Source organism: Labrus mixtus, chromosome 7 (genome assembly GCF_963584025.1).
Source record: "Labrus mixtus chromosome 7, fLabMix1.1, whole genome shotgun sequence".
Taxonomy (NCBI): Eukaryota; Metazoa; Chordata; class Actinopteri; order Labriformes; family Labridae; genus Labrus; species Labrus mixtus.
This window is the reverse complement of record NC_083618.1, coordinates 11,366,634-11,391,925: the sequence shown is the minus strand read 5'-3', so window position 1 is coordinate 11,391,925 and position 25,292 is coordinate 11,366,634. Positions and strand designations below refer to the sequence as shown.

The 25,292-nt window shown below is 39.8% G+C and overlaps 2 protein-coding genes across 4 annotated transcripts in view; one reads left to right on the top strand and one right to left on the bottom strand.

Annotated features, from left to right (window-relative positions):
- LOC132977962 (voltage-dependent calcium channel subunit alpha-2/delta-3-like) overlaps nucleotides 1-18,588 on the bottom strand; it is a 33,756-nt gene extending 15,168 nt beyond the window's left edge. Inside the window, exons 1-13 of one of the 3 annotated variants that reach the window (XM_061042907.1) lie at nucleotides 18,358-18,588; nucleotides 17,994-18,217; nucleotides 16,213-16,294; nucleotides 14,211-14,429; nucleotides 12,620-12,736; nucleotides 10,664-10,723; nucleotides 6,500-6,662; nucleotides 5,830-5,961; nucleotides 4,578-4,638; nucleotides 4,289-4,439; nucleotides 3,264-3,338; nucleotides 3,063-3,152; nucleotides 479-592 (exon numbers count right to left, since the gene is read on the bottom strand). In XM_061042907.1, coding sequence (XP_060898890.1) covers nucleotides 479-592; nucleotides 3,063-3,152; nucleotides 3,264-3,338; nucleotides 4,289-4,439; nucleotides 4,578-4,638; nucleotides 5,830-5,961; nucleotides 6,500-6,662; nucleotides 10,664-10,723; nucleotides 12,620-12,736; nucleotides 14,211-14,429; nucleotides 16,213-16,294; nucleotides 17,994-18,094 — 1,365 coding nt within the window. In that variant the 5' untranslated portion in view covers nucleotides 18,095-18,217; nucleotides 18,358-18,588. Of the gene's footprint in view, nucleotides 1-478; nucleotides 593-3,062; nucleotides 3,153-3,263; nucleotides 3,339-4,288; nucleotides 4,440-4,577; nucleotides 4,639-5,829; nucleotides 5,962-6,499; nucleotides 6,663-10,663; nucleotides 10,724-12,619; nucleotides 12,737-14,210; nucleotides 14,430-16,212; nucleotides 16,295-17,993; nucleotides 18,227-18,357 lie in introns of those variants that run through there. The other 2 variants (XM_061042905.1, XM_061042906.1) reach the window with 2 other exon arrangements.
- A 3,479-nt stretch (nucleotides 18,589-22,067) lies between these two features.
- LOC132977960 (parapinopsin-like) lies at nucleotides 22,068-24,979 on the top strand. The gene is made up of 4 exons (XM_061042903.1): nucleotides 22,068-22,433; nucleotides 22,606-22,934; nucleotides 23,820-24,062; nucleotides 24,844-24,979. The coding sequence occupies exons 1-4, from the start codon at nucleotides 22,103-22,105 to the stop codon at nucleotides 24,958-24,960; spliced, it is 1,020 nt and encodes a 339-aa protein (XP_060898886.1). The 5' UTR covers nucleotides 22,068-22,102; the 3' UTR covers nucleotides 24,961-24,979.
- The last annotated feature ends 313 nt before the right edge of the window (nucleotides 24,980-25,292 follow it).

Sequence of the window (25,292 nt, the reverse complement as noted above, 5' to 3'; positions counted from 1 at the left end):
GCCCCTGAGCTGTTGTTTTTATGGCTTTGTGAGTGGCACAGCAGTCCATTCCATTTCTATTTTATTTTGGTCCTACAAAGAGAGGCCGACAAAATTTAAACAGTTGAGGAAGCAGTGTGGAGAGAGATCGAGAAGGGGGGGGGGGGCGAATGGAGCAAAGACGAGGTACTTTGAGACAGGGAAGCTTGTACATACTTCATACTTTGCCCTTGAAAGCAGTTCACTTTCTATGTTTAATTCCTCATTCCCTTTGTTGTATATCAACACAACATCGCATTGTGTACATTGTATTATAGAGTTATGAGAGGTTATGAAGATAACATTTAATTTCCCCATACATCGAGCTCCAGCTGGCAGAAAGGATTGAAAAGTACATCTGTCACCGCTGGAAGAAAAGTGTTGACTCGGCGATAATTTCAGCAAAAATGTGTAATAAATTAGACAATGAGATCAGGGGGGGTGGGGGGCGTATACTCACTTTTCTTTCTGGCCAGTTGTACTTCTCAAAAACATCATCATACATTTCAGTGGCCCCATCGGTCACCAGCATTATGGCCTGGCTGCACACACTGCCATGTCCCGTCTGATTAAACTGCAGGAAGAGAAAAACACATACGGTTAAACACATCAAAATAACAACAAACATCAGTGTTTTTAGTTAAACGTCAAATCAACAGTGCTTACAATCTCTGTTTCAACTGTACATAATGATGACGTTAGATATGGCAGCTGTGAAGTCATGAATCAATAAAACACAGCTCATGTCTCAGCAAATATTCAGAGGTGTTTGGTGTCTTATCTCAGTGCCAGAAGATGCATAGCATAGATTAAGTGTGTTATTGACCTGTAACAGAATGAATGTGAAGAAAAGAGCAGCGTGCAGACACACAATCACAGGATGAAACCTGCTGAGCTGCTGTCACATCACAAATGCGGAGCATGAGTGAGGCCTGCAGGACTCTCTCTCTCTCTCTCTCTCTCTCTCTCTTTCTCTCTCTCTCTCATTCACTCTCACATACACACAGACGTCCACACAGCCTATCAAAGGGTGCAGTTGTTTGCAATGTCCTGTTAGAAGTATTTCACGCACATGTGGGCTGTGCAGATGTATGTCACATTGAATCAATAACATAAAATAACGTATAATAGGAGACATTAGGTGAGATTCAATCGAAATAATCTGTGCACATTTTCAATTCTGCCAGATAAACTGCTGCCTCAAAGTGTCTTTGTCTGCTGTGATGATGAGGTTGTGACATTACAGCAAACAAAAAGAACAGTACAGAGCAGTCAGTAAGGCTGTACTTCATTAAAGATTAAAATAACAGGGGAGGTGTTAAACACTAAAACAAGACTTTAAAGAAAGTTAGGTATATTTAAATATAAGGATTATATTTATTGTAGTATTAGAAATTGTTTCCACATTAACTATCTTGATCTGTTACCTATACATATCAAGACGTCAACATTTTAAGTTAGAGTACCATTCTCAAGATTTGATTGCAGTATAATGAGACTGTATTCTGGTCACAGAATATATTTTGACCTTTGATATATTATCAGTAACTTTGATAATGGCTCAGTTCTACTTAGGTGTTTCAGTAAGACCTTACACTGTTACAGTAAGCCAACATGCACAAGACCAGGAACCTGAAAGTAAAGCAGCTAAATGAAATGAAGCTGTGATTGTTTTCATTATTTACCCCTTTGCTTTTTCTTTTTAAATGTCATTGAAAAGTGTTCCATGTTGAGCACATCCCAAACAATGCATTTTGACATTAACTCATGCTGCCAAATTTAGAATTATTTTATAAAAGGACTTTGTTTATGTTAATTTAAAGAGATCTCTTTTCATCACTCCTACATTTTGCAACATTATCTAATCTAATTGAACTATCAATGTTTACTAGTCTTTGTATGATTGTATATTATAACATTGGCTTAAGTATTATAAGTAAGTTAAGCATGTAAATATAAATGTTAATGATAAAAGGCAATCAATAAACGGGATCATTATGTAGCTGATGTTGGTAAAAATCGAATCAATTTCAGGCTCGGAGTGTTTGAGAGCTAAATCACTTATCTAGTTTTAGAATCATGAATCGAGGGGATGGGCTTACATATTTTGTGGTGGTAAAATATTTAATTTTACACTCATTTTTTATCATCATCAGTGTGTAAGCAGGAGACGTTTCTCTCTCCGTGCTCAGCAGCACTGGTTGTAAAAATGCCGCAGTGCTCTTAATGTGTTTCTCTGATTTGCTCTTTGATAGTCTATATTCTCACTTCACTCACTGGGCAGTGGTGTAACAACACATTTCAGCAGTCTGCTCTCTGATTACCATATTCATTGCAGGGCTTTAATTAATCTGACAAACGCAGAGGTAAAAGCTGCGCTCGCTCAGCTTCAGCGCTGCAGCCCCGGCTCGCCTGAAAACAGGGAGATAAAAGGAGCACGGCGCAGCTCCTGCTCTTATCTGCTTTGTGTTCCAATCAGCCCCGTTATTAATCATTGACAATAATTACAGCCATTAATCACACTTCAGAATAGATGTGTCTGTGTTTGGAGGGCAGAACAGGGATAGCACTGGAGCGTTTCGACAGGCGACCACCTCCCAAACGCTCACATATATCTGACTGCAGTGTGTGTTACTTTTATTATGATTAGGCGTGAACACGCCGAGTGTCGTACATGAACACTCCCCGTCACTGAAAACAAATGTGGCCTGTGAAATTGTGAAATGAAAGTTTTTCTAATGTTCTGGTCAAGTGGAGTCCATCAATTAAATAATACAAATGGGTGCACATTGCACAAACACATTCTTTTTTTGTCATACAAATCAATAAATTGATGCATCCTTTCATTGGAACTCATGAATACTCAACAGCATTGTCACAAATTCAGTAAACAGTAAAAAAAAAGAATTTACAGGATCTGCTCTAAGATACATTGTCTTTTAGGAAAATAGCGCGGGTTTGTGTTTGCACAGCATCCTTATTAAACTGACAGTGACAGGTACAGAAGAGGTTCATGTAAAGAGGTGGAGAATATAGGAGCTTACATCGCTCAGGATTGTGAACGCTTCGGCCAAAGCGTCACCCAGCAGCCCGATCCCTTTGGCAAAGAGCTTGTCCAGATGTTCCCGGAAATGCTGTCAGTAAATCGTAAAACAGATTTTTTAATATTTCATCAAACAAGTTCAACCTGATTTGATCAGCATACAGTCATGACACTTTAGTTGACTAGTTGGATACCAACTCACATCTTTATTGGTTCTGTCGGCTCGGACCAGCGTGCCGTTCAAACAAGGCTCCACATAGTGGATCTCCTGATTGTACTGAGAAAATAAAAATAACGGATTATTTGTTGCCATGAAAGACTTAGCATAGTTATTTTAAATACTTCACAGATGTAACTTAGGTAAGAAATATTTTTCTATCAGTCCATATAAAGGCGGTCTGTTCTTAAGCAAGTGCAGAGTATCATCTGACCCATCTCACATCCTCTACTGAGAGGATGACCAGACAGAGTCCCCAAATGCAAACTGTTTTTAAACTGTTAAGTTTTGTGCCCACCTCCATCTAAATATTGAATAATGTTTCTGATGGCTGTATGGGTTGTGAAATAGTGCCATGGTGTTCTTATCTTATCTGATCTTATTTTCCTCTTTATGTTGTGTTTTTAAGGTAATATGCTATGTGACGACCCTGCTGGGTTCTTGTCAGCTTGTTTTGCTCATTGTGCTTTCTGTGTTTCAGATGAGCTCCCAATCCATAAGAGCTGACCCCACTTCCTCATTGTTGGGAGACAGGAAGAAGGAAAGGCAGAGAGGCTACTCCCCACTTAGCCACATTCCACATTTCTTTTTGTTTTACAAATCCTCACTCACCATACCTTCACTCATGCTCTTACACAACTGATTAACTGACTTTCACATCTCATGTTTGTTAACTCAACTTTTTGAACTCTCATGTAAATAAATAAATCATTTTCAAGTAACTCCTTGTCTCTTCTCGTCATTAGTCTTCTGCTTTGAGCCGGCCTTGACAGTGATATTTGTTTTGTGGTTTTGATTGGGATTTACTTCTCTGTCTACATGTGGATTGTTGTTTCTTTCTAATGTAGAGACAGCCCAATGTGTGCAGCACTGGAGTGTAAGACACATTTCTGCAAGGGGAACTGAAGTGAATCATATCTTAGCATACAGTACTATACTATACTGAGTACTATACTACTGTTGAATAAATATACAGGCACAAACATAGCGAAGGATTTACTGAAGCTCACAGCAATGATGTTGAAGAAGTCGTCGTCTCCCAGTGTGTCTAATATGGAGGAGACGGTCTGTCGGGCGATGGTCAGTCTGAGTCCTTTCATGCTTCCACTGACATCGACTAAGATCACTACATCCTTAGGAGATGTAGCTGCCTGAATGTACCTGAGATACACAGGTAAATCACACATTGTGGTACCTTGGTTGTTGCAGTATTGATGGGAGAATAGACAAGAAGCGCTTGATTTACAAATAAGTTACAAAAACAGGTCATTACAATGAGTCTATTTTTAATCTACTTACCACTTTCTGTTTCTACAGTCAAAGCCAATGACGCCGTGTTCATCCGGATGCCACTTCACTCCTGAGAATCAGATCAGGAGGTGGATGGAAAGAAAACAGAAGAAAAAAGGGGAAAGAAACACATTTTGCAATAAACAGACACAAAATGAATGCTCATGTTCTGTGCAGAGCTGTTTGTAATTCAACATGAGAGATGAGTGCAGGCTCAGGTAGGTGATGTGACACAAATCTCAGTTCTCCAGGTTCTACATTTGAACCTGGTGACCTCAGTGTTGATTCCCAGCACTGTCAATCAAACGACACCCACAGAGTTCTGATCAAGCAAATCAATTAATAACAACTAAAATGAATTGATTGATCTTTTGTACTAAGTGGTTTCAGTGAAACATGTCTTAATTTGTGAAACTAGGTTTTCATGAGTTGTTGTCATGTACAGTAAGCATTTTTGGATGTAGTTTGTCAAAGTGGAGTCGTACCTGCTTTATATACTATATAGACTGAGATGGCATCATAATTATTATACACTGGTTATGGTTTTTAATGAAAAATTAATATTTTGAAAAGGTGGGAAAACAATAAAGTGGAGACAAAAGTACAACATTTATCTTTGAACGTTGTGAAACTAAAAATGTGTAATAAGAATGAGCACTCCCCAAAATAGACCTAAGAAATGATTTAGTGTTTGCCATCACTGCCTCAAACATAAATAACATATTTAAGGCTCTGTCTATCTTTATCCATGTTTTTTCTCTCTGATCTTTTTAAATGTACAGAAAAAACAAATATAATTCAGTGATGGATGATCTTTGAAGAGCATTTAAATGAGGAGGAATATGAGGAGGAAAAAATAAGAACAAGCATGTTCTAAAACCAAGATGAAAAAAACATTGCTTATAATAATAAATAAATCTGTTTTCCATCCCTTTAAAGCTTTGCCTGATTTTACAGCCATGCACAGTTCCTCAGTACAACGCAGGACCCACAAACTCTGATAAATCACCAGCTGTACATATGCATCCTCTCTGATGGTCTGTAAAATTACAACATTAGCCAAATCACCCTTTTAGTAATTCTAAATCATTTGCTCTGATCTGTTTTTTTTCCTGCACTGACGGCTGATGACTCCCTCGAGACCAGCCTTTCTTTTCCCACACACGCGCGCGCACACACACACACACGGATGCGAGCGCAAAACGCACACACATTGACACAATAGGACCACAGACACATTTTAAAAAGCTGTAGCACTCACCAGGATACTGCCTGAAGAAACCCTTGGCGCTCCCAAAGTACTGCCAAATGAGGGTTGGGTCTCTTTCAAAATTATCAACAAAAACTTTATTTAGAGCCTCTGACCAGTACACTCCGTTCACTATGTCAGGATCTGATGGAGAGGACGAGGAAACACACAAGAAACGGGGAGAGAAACAGAGACAAGTGTATGAAATGGTGATAATGGTAATCATCATGGTGCACGGTTGACTTTTGGCCCTTATAGACCCCCCTGTAGAAGATACAAAGCCTGTGACTATAACCTCCCCTTCCCTCCTCCTGCTGGACAAGCCTCCCTTTGTGCACTAAACACAGAGTTATGGGGAGTCCATTACAGCCCAACAAAAGCAGCCATGGTGACACACAGGGGGAGGTGACACACTCTGTTATAAGAAAAGAAGCTTCTGAACAGCGAGCGTATGACAAACATCCTGCTCAGTCGCTTTGAGAGGTCTGCAGCTGCTTTCTCTTTCTGTCTGGACTCTTTATCGATCCCTGAACGCCTCTTCTCCTCGCCTGTGATACTAATACAGCTTCAACTACCATTTCTCACTCTCACCACTTACTTTCTTCCCTCCTCTTCTCCTCCCCCTACATCAGCTTCTGGTTAAAAAAAAAAAGTCACATATTTATGCAGGAGGAGCCCTCACCTTTGTTGTACATGTTGGTGGGAACCTGCACCACACTGAGACTCAAGTTGACTGACAGGTTATTGAAATGATCGTTTGGCTCCAGGAGGAACTCTCCTCCCAGCTCCACGTTATTTCCTACTTCATCCACTTCATTGATCAGCACGGCGTTGTAATACTCGTACTGAGGAAAAAAGAGTGAGCACATGTTAACCAAAGCCAGCAGGGATGTAAGCAAGCTTGCATTTTTTTGTTATTCTTTTAACTCAAAACCAAAACTATAAATGCGTAGCAGAAAATGGGTTCACAGTACACATCAAGTAGTTATTCAAAAACAAAAATGACATTTTCATAATGTACATTATCTACAGTATTTTTCTAGCTGTAAACTCTCCTGTCTAGTGGTCAATGAGTGATCATGCCTCATTTGCTTCTCAGTTTTCAATCTGTGCAAACAATGCATCCTTAAGTTCAGTTGAAGGAAGTCTTAGCTGTAAAATAGAGCAAGAATGTTTCTTTCCAAAAATCTGTCTTTATAATAAAATACTCTTATTGTTTCCTGAGGCAGTAGTGTCAGGGGGATGCATACTAATCAAGGATTGATGTTTTACAGCCACAAAAGGAACACTGACAACAAGCACAATTCATTTTTTGAGCATACATATATGTAAGTAGAGTTTTACTCAAAGCAGAACTTTTATTGCTACTTTTTTTTTAAATTGGCTTACTCATTGTGGAGCTCTCCAGGGAAATTTTTTAACAGGTTCTTTCAGTCGGAATGCTTCAAATGCTTTTTTAAAATCTATTCTTTAAGTGGGTTGACATATTTTTCTCATACAGGTTTTTATTTTTGGACTACAGTACATTACATAAATCTTAGCAATTGATGAAAACACACTGAGTTTATGTGGATTTATAAAAATTCTCTTATCGAGGACGATATCGATGGATGCAAAACTAAGAGTCTGTCAAACCTTACAAATGACTGTAAAGGATACCATCGCATATAAAAGGGTTAAAATATACATAAAAGAATATATTTTCACAATGTTTTAAATTATGTTGGTTTGAACAGGGCATTTTTTCCTCATATGCAAACTATGGGAGCAATTTGGGTTTGATGATTTATTGAAGAACACTTTGACATATTGACAAGAAGACGCTCTAAAACCTGAGTTTTCTGCGTTGTCAGTGTAGTTTTTAAAATAGAAAAATTGTCCAAAATGTCTTTACACTTTAGTCACTCGTCACTGAGGTCAAAAAAGGGACCTGGGCGTGCAAAGAGGACCGCACAGCAGCTTGTGAGAGCCTCTGTCCTCCCTGAAGTGAAAGCCAACAGTTAGTGTGTCCTGTCCTTCACTGCCTGCTGCTGCAGAAGAAAGACTGTCTCATCCTGTGTGAGCGGCCTCTCTGTGGCCTCTGCTCCTGATTGTCTGCACCAAGTGAGGGAGAGAAAGAGAGGGAGAGGGAGGGAGAGATTGGTGATGGACTCTACAGCATCACACTCGGGGGAGGCCGCGTGGGCATCACCATCAAGCAGCCGCTGACAGCTCATACCACGCCTGAGCGGCTCTCTGACGGGCTGCGGCAAGGAGGGGGCACGGAGGGGGGAGGGGGGCAGTATGGGAGAAAAGAAACGTGCACCCTCAGCAAAAAGTGATAGTGCTGTAGAGCCACGTTAAGCAGCAGGGTTTTTTTTACTGTAGAGCAGGCCAGGGGACACTGCAGCTCTGAGACGCCCCACTGACTCTTACACCACTGCAGCTTGCTGAAGGCCTTCTGCAGAGATCTGCACAGTCTTAATGTAAAACCATAGCACAGTATCTGCAGAGGGTGGGTCTAAATCAGCTGTGTTCAGAGCACTGATGGCCCGACAAGCTCCAACTCATATGTCAGTGATAAGTAACAGCTTCATCAAGTCATAAATGCTTTTGTTCTACAGCTGTGTGTTTCCAGGTGTTAGTGATCATTAGGGAACATGGTCATTTAGAAAATTGTGCTGTGAACCAAACATGTTCAGTATCTATGCAAATACCCTTTAATCATATTAAACCATAAGAACTATCAGCATAAAGCTTCATTTATCAAATGATTATAATTTGAAGAATCCATAATGACAGCAGAATGCAATAATTTGGATTTATAACACTTCTGAACAACACTGTCTTCCATTAAACTTTTTATTTTGTCATAAAAATATGGCATACAAATTAAACAACGCTTTCTAAATTTCATTATGTCTACTTTTTTTATGATGCCTCTGTTAAATTGGATTAAAAAAGCAGTAATTTGGGGCTCTGACTTGAAGCGCGACAAGATTATAGCTGTGATATAAAAGTTCCATATGATAAATTCAAGCTGTTTAAATTGTACGGGTAGAAATATTCTGGATTTTCAAATACATCGAAGGCCTATACATCAATGCTAAAAGTTGAGAGTAAAGCTCTGTTACAAAGCAAAAATACTTTGAAACATTATAGTCAATTCATTTTTTTTAAGTAAAAGCCAAGTTTCAATGATTCATTCAGCTGTGATCTGCACATCCCTTCACTGCAGACACACCAGGGTCAATGCAGAACACCTGAGTCCAAGAGTCACAGCAGAGATAGCAGCAGTCAGCTTATCTCATTGTGGTCAGTGAAATGGTGCGTGAAAAATGTGGGCTGTCAGGGGAGGCGAGTTTGACTAAATGATGCCACAAGGAGTAATATAATGACATCACATCATTATCACAGGTGGATATTGAATTTTCCTTATTATTTTTTATGATCTTGGAGATAAAAAGACTGCGTGATGGACCGGAGCTGTATGAAAACTGTTCAAACAAAATGTTCACACAGCTTCCCAAATATAGCCGAGAAGATTTTTATTGTAAGATTTTAGTTTGTAGATAATTTATTAAAACTCTGTAATGGTGGTTATGATGCTTGAAATACACAGATATTTGCCTATGGAAAAGAAAATAGGTAAAGCCAATTTATTTTAAATCATGTCTGGTTAATAGAAATATTACAACATTTAAAAAAAACAAACATTATTTGACAACTTTTTGATGGATTACTTTTAGAGCAAGATACACCAAATTGTTTGAAACTGATATCGGTCAACATGTAATTAATTAAAATGTGTCATGATAATACTCGACATACTTCGACATTGCACATTTTGAAATCTTAAAAAAAAACCATTTGCTTAATCAAAAAAAGCGGTCTGATTTTGGCTTATGGGCTGAATCTACCTGTCTTGTTAGGGCTGTGTGAACAGCAGAGAAACGGGCAGGAAACAAGGTGGCTGAAATGTATTCTTATGATGTAAATGCTTCTATTAACTGTAAAGTGCTGCCCGTTATTTCACTGTTGTGTTGCTCCAGTGCTTTTCCAATCTAGGGCCATGAAAGTGAAACAATGCGGCGCAAAGACTTTCATTTATCTTTGTCCACTGAACGAAGAGAGAGAGAGAGAGAGAGAGAGTGAGAGAAAAGGAGAGAGAGAGAGAGAGAGAGAGCGCATTAACTCTGCAGATCTGAGGAAATCCGCAACGAGCGTCCAGACATAGCGCGCGCGTGCACATCCTGTGAAATTTAATTAAAAGTAGACCTGCAGGACGACTTCTTACACCATTCTTCTGCCCGAGTTACCCAGCGTACACGCCTGTACACAGCCTCATTTAGTATTCTGAGAAATATTGAGTTCATTAACAGGGTTGCATAGAAATCACAACATTTTAGCACACATTAGATCCCAGCAACACCAACACACTGGCACTAGATCCTGATCATCGAATACGCTTCCTGTAGGATACTGCAGCTCCAGGCGCAGCAGCAGCAGCAGCAGCAGCAGCACGGTGGCTTTGAGCTATTATATCTCTTAAAAAACAGTCGTCGTGAGTTATAGCAGCAAGTCGCCGCAGTCTTCGATATGTTCGACATTGCTTATCATAGAAACATTATATCAACATCAAAGCGCGGACAGGACAGCAGCAGTGTGAAGGACAATGCCAACGCAATTAAAGACTTTTAGGGCCTATTAGCCTCCTCTCACCTTGGAGTCACTCTTGCACAGTCCAGCGAAAGATGATTCCCCCTGATCTAACACCATGACTCACCACTTTTTTTTTTTTTTCATTCTAATATTAAACTCCCAATTTCTTTCTCTTTTCTTTTTCTTGTGTCCGGACAAAGCTCACCTGCAGGTCGGGGTTTTCCTCGTGCTCATGGTGCGCTTCTTCTGCTGCCTCGACCAGCCGCTGAGAGGAGGGAAAACGGTGTCCAATTAGAGCATATAGCGTTTAACACACACAATGTAATTGTTTTTAATGTATTTTAAAACAATCTAACTCATTAATAAAAATAAAAAAATAACACTAACAGTTGTAAAAAAAAAAACTTCCACAAAGGCCTTAGGTGCGTCCTGTAGGCTTATTGCAGAAAGGTTTTCAGGCTAAATTATTTGTGCACATAACTCTGCAACACTTTTATTTTAAATGTCAAAAAATGCGCTTAAATCGAGGAGGACAAGGCCAGGCAGCGATTAGTCTTTGAATTAAATCGACGGCATGTCCAGCTTGAAGTTGAACTCACAAAAAGAAAGAAAACATCTTTATTTTTTGACAGCCCATAGTGTTATTGTTTAGTCGAAGTAGGCTATGCATAAAATGTGGGGCACTACAGAGGAGAGAGCAGCAGATATAGATGATTGATGGAGGCAGGTTATTGGATCAGAATTTCACCCCTGCACCAGAGGCAGCATAGCTTCAGTAATAACTCTGTTCTGTAAAAAAAGTGCTTGGCTCTGTGTTTTCGTTGAAATGCCCTCTAAACGTTACAGTCACTCTCACCTCAGGAGCCGAGCGGGTAATTAACATCTGTCACAAATGTCACATAAATGCTATACAAACACAACGCAGGTTTTAAACAGCGGCGCAGGAGGTGGACAAATTCAATTGACCTCGTGGAGAGTTCTGCCTTCGTCAGCAGTTTGCAAATAAAGAAAATATGATGAAATAATTATCTTGCTTTCTCCTTTTGATGGTGGAAAAGTCTTAGTACTATTTCCCTTAATGTAAAATCTACCTGAAACGGTCGTACACCTCACCTTCACCAGTTTATTGAAATCACTTCCTCATGGAATTTGAAGCGCGAAGATGACGTCAGCATATAAGGTGTGGGACACGTGTGCCATTTTTGGGTTTAAATACGATTCTGGCCTTTGTGCCTTGTATTGTTAAAACAGTTTTAATATGAATAATTATTTCACTTTTATGCATCTCATGGTGTAAGAACATGAAATGACAGCTTTCCTGGGTGTAATGCATAAGCTATATGTCCTGAACTGTCTGGCACATGAGATCAGGTAGCGGGAGATAAACCTTATCATTTACCCGCAGTCCCTGCGAGGTGCAGCATTAAAAATGGTTACAAGCTCCTCTGCACCGAGGTCACAGAAAGGCTGCCGGTGTGAGGATGACTCGGGTTCAGACTCGACTGCAATAAATACAAGACACGTAGGCCTATAGCACAACCGACTCTTTCACATTACGATAGGCAAAACAAAAAAAACATCTCTGAAAGTTGCACAATACTCGTGTTTTCCTACGGGACCTAGTGACGACAGCAGGAATAAATTAGGCATATTTGAGTGTGGAAGGACTCCTTAAAGTTTCTCAAAATCCGGATTCCTCTTCATTTGTTATTATATTTTTTCAGCCTTTGGGAAAACTGTTTATCACACTCCATTCAATTTAACTCAAAAATGATGTAAAAGTGTTCTCTTATTAAACATTTTATATAACACAGAATAATTCCACATGTTTTAAAAAGCAAACAAAAGAAGTATGTGGTAGTGAAATCAACCCAATTGCTCTTTGTTACCACAGATTACAAATGGTAATATCAGGATGAATACATTCTGATAATGTTGAACAACAGATTGTAAATCAGTCACATGATGTTTGACAATCCGACCACTTTGAGAAAGTCAGAAGGAGCCTGTGAACTTTCAGTGTGACTGAGCCATATTTAAGACCCTTCCCTACAGGAAAGGATACAAACTTCTTTCTGACCCTCCCACCATACGAACCATTTCCCAGGACTTTGAAAAACAAGAGTATGTCGTTTCCAAACATATGAAAACTTTTACGTACCCTTGTGGCCTCTGCCTTTTTCCTGAACACTTCCTCCATCTTCACAGCGAGGTTTTTGACCAGTTTCACTCCATCAATTTCTTCCACTTTGACTGACTTTTCAAATTCTTTATATTTCTGAAAATTACCAGAAACATAGTTGCAGCAAACACACAGTAAACAGCTGTACAAAAACAAACTGCAAAATTGTTTAAACCCATGGGAGTATCTTGAATGTTATTACTGTAAGACAAATCAATGGTCTCAAACAGTCATTTTTCTGTCTGTCTCTCTGTGTGTGTGTGTGTGTGTGTGTGTGTGTGTTCTGCAACATTTTAGAGCACAACTGTTTCTCTGCAGCCCCTACAGAGAGGTAGGGAATTGTTAAACAAGGCTTATGCTGCTTCACATGTTTGCTGACAAGCTGCATGCAGCCGGTCTCAGATGAACACTTGATAAAACCCTCGCTCCATCATGCAATGATTGATCGTCTTTAGCCGTTATCAGCCATTGGCTGCACACGCTGCTTCTATGTCTCTGATTGGCTGGAGAAGGCCTTGTTGGGTGGCCAGGGGGAGGGGCTTGGATCAGAAGGCTATGCATGGTAAGAGGGTAATTGAAATGGAGTCAAAGCACAGGAGAAAGATAATAACGTGTCAGGCCTGGGTGACTCTGGGTAATGAAGTACACCTAGCATAATGCTGATGCTGCTGGATGCTCTGGACCTCCAGTGATACAGAACAAAGCCCGCCACAGCCCACAGGAATATAACATTACATAATCCTGCCCCTTACACACACACGCACACACATACACACACACACACACACACACACACACACACACACACACACACACACACACACGTTGAACAAAAGCAAAAACCTGATCCTCTCATGCAACATTACACACTTACAATAACCTCACTAAAAAATAAACAAAAGCTGTGTAAAAAAACATACACACACCTTTAACACATCATAGTGTGTGGACAGCACATACACAAAAACACACACACTCCAGTACATGAGGCGACAAATTACCTACTGAAAGGAAGAGTGTGGACTCGCAGTGGAGCAGAACAGTTCATTTCACGCCTGTCCTCCTCGCCTCAGCACTCCCAGTTCCCATCCCCCCCCCCCCCCCCCCCCCCCGTCCTCCTCCTCCTCCTCTTCCTCACACTCCTCCAGCCATCAAGAGGAGGTTAAGCCCCATCCATCAAAAGCACTGATCATGATTATTGATCAGAATAATGACCAATGCAGACCCTGAAGAGCCCAAGAGTTCCCCTTTTTTTTCCTGAAACCTCTGTAAAATGGGCTAATTCTCCATAAAAGCATCTAATGATCAGCCTTAATGAGCGGCCCCCTAATGACCCGTCAGCTCCCTCGCAGCTCACTGCTTTGTGCTGACTGGCTCTGCAGACATGCCTCCATGAACAGGAATACGAGCAAAGTGCTTACATACACAGAAAAACATTAACAAATCTACAGGGCAAATTACAAAATATGTTGGTATAAAGATGAAAAAGTCATTTGGTACCAAATGGAAGGACAAATCTTCAGTTTACACCGAATGTTTGAATGGAAATGTTATATTAAGAATCAGTCACCTCAGTGCAGGACGCTCCTAAGTTTGGAGCCTGGAGCCGTCTTTTAATCGCAGTCTGAACACTCTCCCCATATTTGCGTGGACCTCTGGGCCCTTGGCTTTCCTCCCATAGACAAGCAGCAGTGGTTTTAGGATTTATCCTGCTGCTGACTTTGATGGGAGTACTGGTCTCAGAACTGGAGTTTGTCCCTGGACGTGGTGCCGTGATTGCCCACAGCTCCTGAAAGAGGGAGGATAGTCACAAGTAAAGGGTTAACAGGTATGATTGACTCATACAACTTAACAAGAATCAACGTATCTACTAATCATTTAACTTAACCTGTAAGACGGAAAATAAATATTGTTCTAGTCAGAGGAATCTCAGTTTCCCAATGTTGAAAATAAGCCGCCTGTAAAGCGGGCCTGTCAGCATGAAACTCAGACAATAAAACTCATTTCTGTTGTACTCTTACGGCTGTTGTTTTTGGTGTTGTTGAATCTAAAGACATGATTAAAATCCTGTTTCATAAATGTGTCGGTAACAAATGTTTTGAAATAGTATTTAACACAACTTAATTTCTAACACTTTGATTCAACACCGCTCTATACAAACTACAGCCACTGAAACACAACGAACAAATGAGTCAATTTGCAAAGCAACTAAATCAGAAAAATACAACAGAAGATTTCAGGTTTAATTTACTGTATTGTGGTTTGCTTCTACTCAAACCAGCCAAACAAACCAAACCTTATTTTCAACCTGACGAGCAAACAGAAAAGTTTTCAGCAGTGCTGAGTTGGCAGAAAACAGATTTCCGACATCTCTCTATTTAATCGCTGAAAGATGTAGTTTAGCTATAAACTGCCAAATGATCTCAGCCTATGAGGCACGATAGAAAGATCTTCAGGTCTATCCCCCTCCATCGGGATTTGACTTCTTCAGCCTGAAGGCCGTCTTGAAGGTTTCACTTGAATTTATTTGGCCAAGCTTTATCAGACTCACGGCACTTTATTCCTAATTTCTGACCATTTATTTCTGATTACAAAGCTTCAAAATACACTGTATATCCCAGGCTGCCTTTTTTGTTATCAACAAAGATTGTAATTACCAACAACTTTTCAGAACATTTACTTTTGATATGTATGATTAGAGCAATAGATACACGTTACACACCGTTCTTAAAACAGTCACAGATTTTCCTCTCTGAATGTTCTTGTGACTGCAGACTGTTTTTTGTGTTTGTTAATTTCATCTTTTCTTTTTTACCTTTCTTTCCTTTGTAAAAGGTTCATTTACTTTGTATTAAGGGTAGATTCTATTGAATTTCTTGATGACGATTTACTGCCTTTTAAAATGCCTAAATACATTGATGCAAAGTGTGTACAATCGCATTCTGATAGACGGTTCTTCGTCTCTCCACCTGATTCATCTCCAACCAGCACAGGCCAGAAAACACTAAGTCCACCTTTAACATCAGGTGGGCAGAAAGTTAAATCAACTGCACTTGGTCATCGCTCTTCCTCTGCTGCTTTCAGTTGTCCCTCATTTGATAACTCCCCACCCCAACGCACACACAAACACACCAAGCACTCTCCAATTCAATCTGTCTCCTTGTCACATTCATGTCCAGAGGTTGAAACTCTTGACTCCAGAGAGTTAACTGAAGAGATGAGATGAGAGGGGAATCAGAGCTGTGGGTAATGGGCTGTGTCCAGTACAAACACACACACACACACACACACACACACACACACACACACACACACACACACACACACACACACACACACACACACACACACACACACACACACACACACAACACAGTGTCTCTCTCAAATACAACTGAGTCCCCTCTAAAATGACGCATCAGCATTCAGCTAAGACACTTAAATGTTTCTACAGCTCATCAGAGGGAACGCAGCATCGTTGCGTTCAGTGTGTGTAAGTGCGTGTGTAACTACATGACCATCACACAAACAAAACACATTTGTGCTTACAAGAATAGAAAACAAAACAATACCTTTTGTAGAAGCTGAGATCCAGAATATTTTGCAGAGATTGATTTAATTTCTCCACCAAAAGCTGAGGCCCAGAGCTTTACACTAAAATATAAAAAGAAAGACCATAAAAGACATCATGGACAAAAGTCTATAACAACAGAAAAATGCATGTATAACAAAAATAACAAGGGAAGCGTTTGAATTTAATTAATTAGAATAAGCTCAAACTTATTGCCGAAGTTATTCAATGTTTTGCAACGAACAGAACTGTCGACTTCAGATAAGATTAAGATTTAAGTTTGTGCAGCAGTCACAGATGTGGATTTAAATCTGTTATCTCTTCTCACCGTCTCCTCACTGAGTCCTCCCTGTCCTCCACATACCTCTGCTGCTTTATCTCTCCTCAGCCATCATTTTTTAAAGCTTAATTCCTGACATCAGTTGAAAGATTATCATGAAGTCCCGTCGCCCCTGACCTTCACTGTGCTGACAGATGACTGCCTGTAATTTTGATGATCTATACTGTAGTTTGGGGCATCTTTGATTGAACTCTTCGAGCCCTGTTTAATGATTAAAGAACTAGGCTACATTTATTAAAGTGTGTCTAAAATTATTCTACAGTTACAAATGTTGGTTAAATTATTCTCACCTGCAAATCTACATTTTTCACAAAAAATATGCGAAAAGGTTATTATAACCCCCAAAAATATTCATATTCTTCAGACTTCATATTCAGTTTTAAAAAGTTATTTAAAAAAAATTGTGGATTTATTACACAAGATATAATTAAAGTTACACGGAGCAAATGTCTTGCCTCATATTTTTAAAAGTGGGAAACAGAATGTTGTCATGAACTTAATCAGTGGGTAAACTCTTTTAACTAATTCACTCGTGCTACCCAGGCTATATGATAAGTGTTGGAATTAACGTTTATTTCTATTTTGATATTTATTCCACCTAGTTTTTACATTATTGAAGTAGAACTTAATAAAACCCTGCAATAAATGTTCTCCAGTAAAGTTTTTTGTAATTTAAAAAGTCTTTCAATTTGCTTAAGCTATGATCTGAATTCTAGAGAAAAATCTGCTTCAATAAATCACTCTTAATGTCTTTAAATGTAGACCATTGGGAATGACTAGAGTACACCTGCAGGCTAGAAGTACAATTCAAAAAAACTCCTAAGACAATTTAAAGTAATCAGAGGAGTTTGTAACAATAAAAAAATGCTCTCAATTGATTAAACTATTAATAACTTTAGGAAAAAATAAGATCAACATAAATGTTATATACACCTCTTCTTTGTTCTAGCAGAACCACAAGAGTCTCACATGTAGCACTGATTATTTCTGATTCTTTTTACAACACAAAACAATATGCTCAATATTTTAATCATATATAATAAATAATCATAATAGTAGTAGTTGTAACCCCCTTATTTAAGGGCTTTAATACGTATGCCTATTTTAAATGTTTCCTCCATTTATGATGAAAAAAAAATCACATAGTATTTGCCTTTTTTCTCCCACCATGAGTATCACTCTACAGGTAAGTGCATGGTTGAAGCAGAATGGACTGTGATGGGGATACAGACAGAGGTAGTTTGATCTGCATACATTTAGGGAGATTTCAGGATTAGAACATATAATCTCTGTGTAACTCATCATTCTTAAACCACCTTGATTCGTTTTCATCTAAAAAAAAAAAAGCTGCACAGTGGTTTTAGCATTTTCTGTCTGTGTGAGATCGACATATCGATCAAATCCAAGTGAAACCAAGAGTTGCAGAGTTGCCTCTCACTCACACTGATAGAGGAATCCCTGGCTGGGACCCCGACACCTCCAACACGTTGACGCCGATGAGGATCCAGATCAGGAGGACGCTGCTGCTGCATTCCCCCAGCATCTTCTGCTTTGATTTGAAAGAAAAATATCTGTGGAGAAAAGTCCCGGCTCAGTAGCAGCGTGCTGGATATCTGGAACCCGATAAACCGTCTCCAGCCCCGTGGTACTACCAGCACGTCCCCTACTGTACAGAGAGAGAGAGAGAGAGAGAGAGAGAGAGAGAGAGAGAGAGAGAGAGAGAGAGAGAGAGTGAGGGAGGGAGTGAGAGAGCGAGAGACACATAGAGAGAGAGAGAGAGAGAGGATGAGAGAGAGCGAGCATTACCCCTCTGCAGCGTCCATCCTCTGCTCCTTTCCCTAAAAAGAGAAAAACCCTCTTGCTCTCTGCTACCGGCATCACGAACAGTTATCACTGGACTCGTCCCTTCAGATTTTTGCAAAGTAGCATGGAAATCTGGAAAGTACAGACGATGATTCCTTAAGACGAAAAATATTTGGTTCAGAAGAGATGCTCAGAATGGACAGGTGCATCGGTGTCATAAAGCTGAGGAAAAAAACGCATATACGTCGAAAATTGGTAAAAAAAAAATATATATATATATCCAACTCTTATCTTTGTTTTCCTCTGCGTTTCTTTCAATTCCACTGTTCAGAAGTTGTTGCATTTTACGCTGACGCTGCAGTTAGCCTTACTGTACACGCTTTACGTGCTGTCTCCTGCAGCACTTGCACAACCCTGTCAGAGTTTTTACTTAAACTAAAATGTTGTTATATTTAGGCTTTATGCATTAAGAAAGAAACTAAGTGATAAGATAGTTCACGCAGCTTTATTTAAAACCAACAACAACAACAAAAAAGAGAGAGTGGGCTAAGGCGCAGATTCCTGACAGAAAATGGCTCTGTGGGCGATAATGAGACTGCAGATGTTTGGTGAAAGCTTCCGCACTGCCAGCAGCACACACACACACACACACACACACACACACACACCCACCAACACAACAGTTGATCGTGGAAGCGGTTTGATCTGTGTGAGAATGTTTGAACTCAGTGTTATACTGAGTTCAAATAAATAATTTCTACAAATCAACAGGACTTAAAGAGTAAGACTACTTAACAATGTCGCGACAGCTCCGTGAGCTTCTGTAGATTGGGTGTTTTTTTATCACTCGGACAAATGACGTCATGGCACTCACATGCAACTTTTTCAAAGAGGATCTTATTTAAGGGACAAATTGAAAAGGTTTCAGCCACTGCGGCTGCGCGACACTCATCGCAGCAGGTCTCCAGCCTCTGGCATGTTAGATCTCTCTTATAAAATAAGTATGGTCCACCGTCCTGTAGCCAACTCTGAACTGCAGATTAGGAGGCGATAATGTTGTCAAGGCAGTAGGCGGGTTGATGCCCCACCCTCCTCCCCCCCCTCCCTCCACCGCTCCCACAAACCGTGTTTGGACTTGAGGCTTTTATTAGTTTAGTAATTGCATCGTACATCACAGTTGTGAGGAGCCTGTACTGTCTGGCGCGTGCCGATAAGGTGCCTGGCCGCGAGTGGGATGACGGACAGTATCATCCAGTGTCACCAACACTGCCTCCCTGAATGCTTTAATTAACTATCGACGGCGAATGAAGGCAGTCCTCGTGCACTTTACACCGGCACAAGTCCTGCTGAAGAGTTCTCAAGCGAGGGATGAGTTGCTTCCGGGTTGGTCAACCAGTCCCACAAGCTTTCACCCAAGAGAAGCCAAAAAAAACCATTCTAAATTTGAATGTAGCCTATGTTTGAATTTATGTAATGACCCCCACCCAAGACTGCAGCTAGTGAGTTAAACACACCAGTTCAGATTTAGTGCATTAACGTGAGTACAGTGGTTTGATTTGTTGAGATTTGTTTCAGTACATGAGTTCTTCTCCAATAAGCAAGGCGCTGTTCAGTGCATGTCACCCCTGCTCTCTCTCTCCCCAACTTTCCTTCTCTCTCTATGGCTGCCTTGAATGGAGGCCAAAAATGCATTTAAAAATACTCTGCTTTGAATGACTATTTCTGTCTCAGAGTTTTTCTCCTTAGTGAACTATCTTATAGCCCCCCCCCCCCCCCCCAGGATTTGTTTGTTGCTGCTCACATAATCACATATTTCAAGGACGTTTTCTACAGAAAGCTGTATTATATGGTTCTCTGTCCCTATCTTGATTTTAAACAGGAGATTTAATAAACCCATGGTTTATTCACTCAGGTCTGTAGGTGCTCTCCATGGTGCTGAATTTCTTATCTGTTCCATTATGTTTAAGTCTTTGCTTCCACCGAGCTGTTGTTGGTAGTTTTTAGTCCTTCCAAGTTCACACTTTCTATTGAATTTGGCAATCAACCAACATATCCATGGTACCTCTGACTGGTGTTTCATATCCCTTTCGGTAAAAACTCTCAACAAAAGCAACAGAGAATCAAATGGGACAGTACCACTTACATTAGTTTCAATTTCTTCTTTAACAATTCCAATTCCATACGATATGTGTGTGATCCGATATTTTTCCACTCTTTCTTCAACATAATGCAACTGAAGGTTCACATTTTTTGTAGCCTTGAGTTTAGTATTTAAACTTAAGTTGTGTTTTTCAGTAAACAATAAGAATGAAATAAATAAATGACAGTGGTTACAGTACAGAGAAATAGGCCTCTCATTTCACAATTTAAAGTCATGTTGATTAAAATAGATCAAATTATATATTGTTGTTGTTGTTAAAGCTTCATAATCAGTGCCAGACTGAGTTGAACTCTAAACCCAAACAGTTGTAATCCTCATATTGACTTGATTGGATGTAAACCTCTTAGAAGGTGAAGCATGGGACACCTCTGGTCATGTAAAGTCCAAGCTTAAACCTCACCTCCTGAACTCACTGTAGAGGGGGTTACACAGTCAGTCACCGGACCATGGAGAGATTATGGAACACCCCAGGGTGCCAATTATTGAGAATTGGTCTACAGGCACAATGTGATATCAAACTATTGGCTCTTAGACTTCTTTTTTCTGTATCATTGTTAGGCTTACTTTACATCTATTGTCATCACGTGTGTCTCTCAGAATCAGTGTGTTTGTTTGTTTGTTTGCATGTTTAAAGGAGACGTATTTATAGCCCATCACAATGATCCTGAGTCCAGGCCATACGGTACATTGTGCACCAAAATAAGTAGCTTAAGCAGTTATTTCACCAGTATGTGAATACCAGCAGAATTAAACTGTGTAACAGCAGAAATCATGCACTTGTCTCACGCTGACCTACTGAATACACCTTCATCTGTATCACATAATTAGAATGATTTAGATTCATTCTTATCTAATGTTTGAATTAGAGGCGGTACTAAATTGTTATATGGTAATATTTCAGTAAAATAAATGAAATATTGAAATAAACAAAAAACCTTATATTTATTGCTGCTGCTAATTTAGTGCAATTCCAATCCATGTAATATTCACTTTTTTGCATGGATGTATCATATTTATTGATGGTTTTTTTTTGTATTGATATTTTAAGTAACATAGTAAATATTTTGTAATATGTGACTTCAATATTTCAAAGTTGATGAGGGCTGAATTGAGTTGTTACTTAGATGTATATTTTAGTCATTTTTAACATGCTTAGTCAGCTATGATCATCAAGAGAGAGAGAAACAGGAAATTAAAATGTAGAAATGTAATAAAAAAACATGAGAAAAAGAACACCAGTCATGATAAATGTTTACATTCATTCAGTACAATTTTTTGTTGTTGACACCAGCAGTGTCTTTATCCCTCTGCTTGGCAGGAGTGGGCAGATATTTTTTTTGTCTTCACACTTACTAAGTGGACTTATCCTGCTGAGGAACACTGTGGAGTCATCCTGCTAAAGTGCCTTTACAATCAAGCAAAAGGTGAGGGATCAAGGATCATCTGAAGGAATTACTCTTGGCCAAATCCTTTATTCTTAGAAGGAGGGCGTCTTATCTCGTCCCACCTGAGTAGTGAGATATTCAGCATCTCGTACAGAAGCTCTGGGACCAGAGGAAAACACACCATTTTTTTTACAGCTCACCCATGCAGCCATACAATTTTCCCCACAATGCCTCCTCCTACCTGGGCCCTCACGGGGACCCCCCTCTATCACGCACCGGCTTCATCATCCTCTCCATCATCATGGCTCTTTTCACCGGTCCGGCAATCGTGCTCAACGCTACAGTGATCATCGTGTCCCTTATGCACAAGCAGCTGAGGCAGCCACTCAACTACGCTCTGATGAACATGGCAGTGGCTGACCTGGGCACTGCCATGACCGGAGGGGTGCTGTCCGTGGTCAACAACGCCCAGGGGTACTTCTCCCTGGGACGAACAGGCTGTGTCATGGAGGGCTTTGCAGTCTCTTTGTGTGGTGAGTTGGAAGAATAGCAAAGTATTTTAACTGTTCAAATGTTTTCAGTGAAACAGTGTAAACATTTTTTTTAATTTAGTAGAGTGACACATTACATAATTTCCATGTAATCACAGAACAGCAGTCACGTCCCTGTTCCCCTTAGTGTCTCCCTGACTTTGCTTCTTTGCAGGAATCGCGTCTCTGTGCACTGTTGCTCTGATCGCTCTGGAGAGGATGTTTGTTGTGTGTAAGCCATTGGGGCAGATAACCTTCCAGAAAAAGCATGCAGCTGGAGGCATCGCCTTGTCCTGGCTGTGGTCCCTCACGTGGAACTTGCCCCCCCTGTTTGGCTGGGGCAGGTATGAGCTGGAGGGGGTGGGGACATCCTGTGCACCTGACTGGCACAACAGAGACCCTTCCAACGTCTCCTATATCCTGGCTTACTTTGGAGTGTGCTTTGCTGTGCCCTTTGCCATCATCCTCGCATCATACGCCAAGCTAATGTGGACACTACATCAGGTGAAAGTTTAAACACTTAGCTTTGACCTGAAGGGGAAAAAATCTAGTCCTGCAGTACTCTATAACAACTATGAGTTAGTTCAGTTTGGAGTAAATGTAGTATTGAACCCTTGCAGATATTTCCTTAAAACACTACATTCTTCAGCTGTAGTTTTTGTTCAATGCAGATTACAATCACTTGTTGCAGACTAGAGCAGTTGCTCCAAATGTCAGGAAAAAAAAGTGCAAGGGGCCCTTTTCCCAAATGAAAAAAGGGTGAAAAAAAAGAGAAAGAAACAACAACAACAACAAATCTACATTCCCAAGTGTGGAGCAGGGGGCTGTATTATCAATGACCCCCCCCCCCCCCCCCTATTAGGATACTTCAGATGGAACTTTTTGAAGGTGCAGAAGTTGCCTAATAAACACTAGATTGCACAACCTAACGTGATATGAAGAATCTTGACTTGTTTAAACAGTAAAAGGTTACTTTCTTGTTACAGCAATCTGGACAATCTAATAATGCCATATACTTTATGATAAAATATCACTCCCAGGGCCCAGATTCCTGCAAAGATTACTTTTATCATTCACATTTTAGGCACAATTTAATGTGAGTTTTTCTTTCTTTAGGTAAATGTTCACATACGATTTTTAGATACATTTTTGTTGTATTGGTGCTTTTTACATAAGCCTGTTTCTTCCATCATTGATAATAAGAGTGTTAAGTTGAACTGAGTTAATGTGTCAGTTTAATGCTCTGTAGTGTCCCATAACCTCTATGAATTTAACATTCAGGATACCGGACACATTAAAGGCCAAGAGAATAAAGGCCATGCTGTTTAACAGTGGATAATGCTCTATAGATTCTCTACTTTACAGTTTGATATCATTTCTGTGTTGCAGGTATCAAAGATGGCCTGCGTTGAAGGTGGTGCAGTAGCAAAAGGAGAGATGAAGGTGGCGTCCATGGTGGTTCTGATGGTTCTAACATTTCTCATCAGCTGGTTGCCTTATGCCAGCCTGGCCCTGCTGGTGGTCTACAACCCTGATGTGAACATACATCCGCTGGTGGGCACGGTGCCAGTTTACCTGGCCAAGAGCAGTACTGTGTACAATCCCATCATCTACATCTACCTGAACAAACAGGTACCACCACAATCAAAAGAAAAGATGAAGACTCATGGAGCTGTAACAGCTCTAAAATACTTTGACGTTTTGGTACATCAGCCCCATCTAGTGGTAGTGGAAGGGAGTGTATCTTTTGAGTAGAACTGTTTTATTACAGGAATCAGCATTTATGTTTTAACTGGGGCTAAAGGCACAACCAAAGGTGAATTTAAAAATCAATCTTTGTGTTGATTGTTTATGTTGTCCTTAAATGTGTAACTAAAAATAACAGGTTTCTTTCACTTACAAAAAGTTCCTCGTTTACTGCTTGTTTTAAGATTAATCAAAAACAGTATAGCTATTCTAAATTATTGTTTGAAAAAAAGTCTGGATTAATGAAATAATTGTCTCAACTACCTCAATGTTTTCTATAAGTAATATGTCAAATTATTTTAACAACTGAGCAATGAAACACTTCTTTGTGCTCACAACTATATCATTTTGTAATACACCTCAACACATACTCGTGTTTCTGCACTGCTCATAGATACCAAGTAGAAGTCCTAGATGAGCAACAACATATTTTAGGTTATCGTTTATCCAGCAGACTCTTTATGTTCAATCTTACATATACTGTAAGTTTTGTCTTTATTTCTTTGTAAAGCTGAACATGTACAGTATATAATTAGGGGATAATGTTGTCTATGCACAATAAGGAACTGAGTAACCTGCTGCAGAATGATGTCAGAGTAACTTTTCTTGGCTGGAATGTTTGTGCGTTTTTTTGTGTGAAATGTTTTGTCTCCTTTTGTTTCTACAGTTTCGTAAATATGCAGTGCCTTTCCTGCTGTGTGGGAAAGGGAGTGCTGTGGAGGACGAAGAATCTGAAAACTTAACAACCATGGAGACGACAACCAAACAGGTGTCACCTGCCTGAATTGAACACACACCTGAAACATGTTGAATAAAAAGATGTCTCGCCTGTGATACTGTGACTGCAGTGTTCCTATGAGCAGTTATACTGATATCTTTCTACGTCATGAGGAAAAATCTTGATGGTTCTGCAAACAGAATACAAAAGAATGAGGGGAGTAATTTAGCATAAATTTATTCAATGGTCAATAGAAAATAAATAGTATCGATTAGTATCGATTCAAATAAAGTCAAGGCCCAAATCAAATGAAAAATACAAAAAATGTATTGATACAAAACCTAGAAGGTAAATAGTAAAGCATTTGCTACTAAGAGAAATGATGTTTACTGAATAAA

What these genes read in the sequence shown, in the direction of transcription:
- LOC132977960 (XM_061042903.1), top strand. Translation starts at nt 22,103, where the DNA reads ATGCAGCCATACAATTTTCCCCACAATGCCTCCTCCTACCTGGGCCCT. An exon ending in TAATGTGGACACTACATCAG is followed by an intron (nt 22,935 to 23,819) that starts GTGAAAGTTTAA and finishes TCTGTGTTGCAG; the next exon opens with GTATCAAAGATGGCCTGCGT. An exon ending in ACATCTACCTGAACAAACAG is followed by an intron (nt 24,063 to 24,843) that starts GTACCACCACAA and finishes TTGTTTCTACAG; the next exon opens with TTTCGTAAATATGCAGTGCC.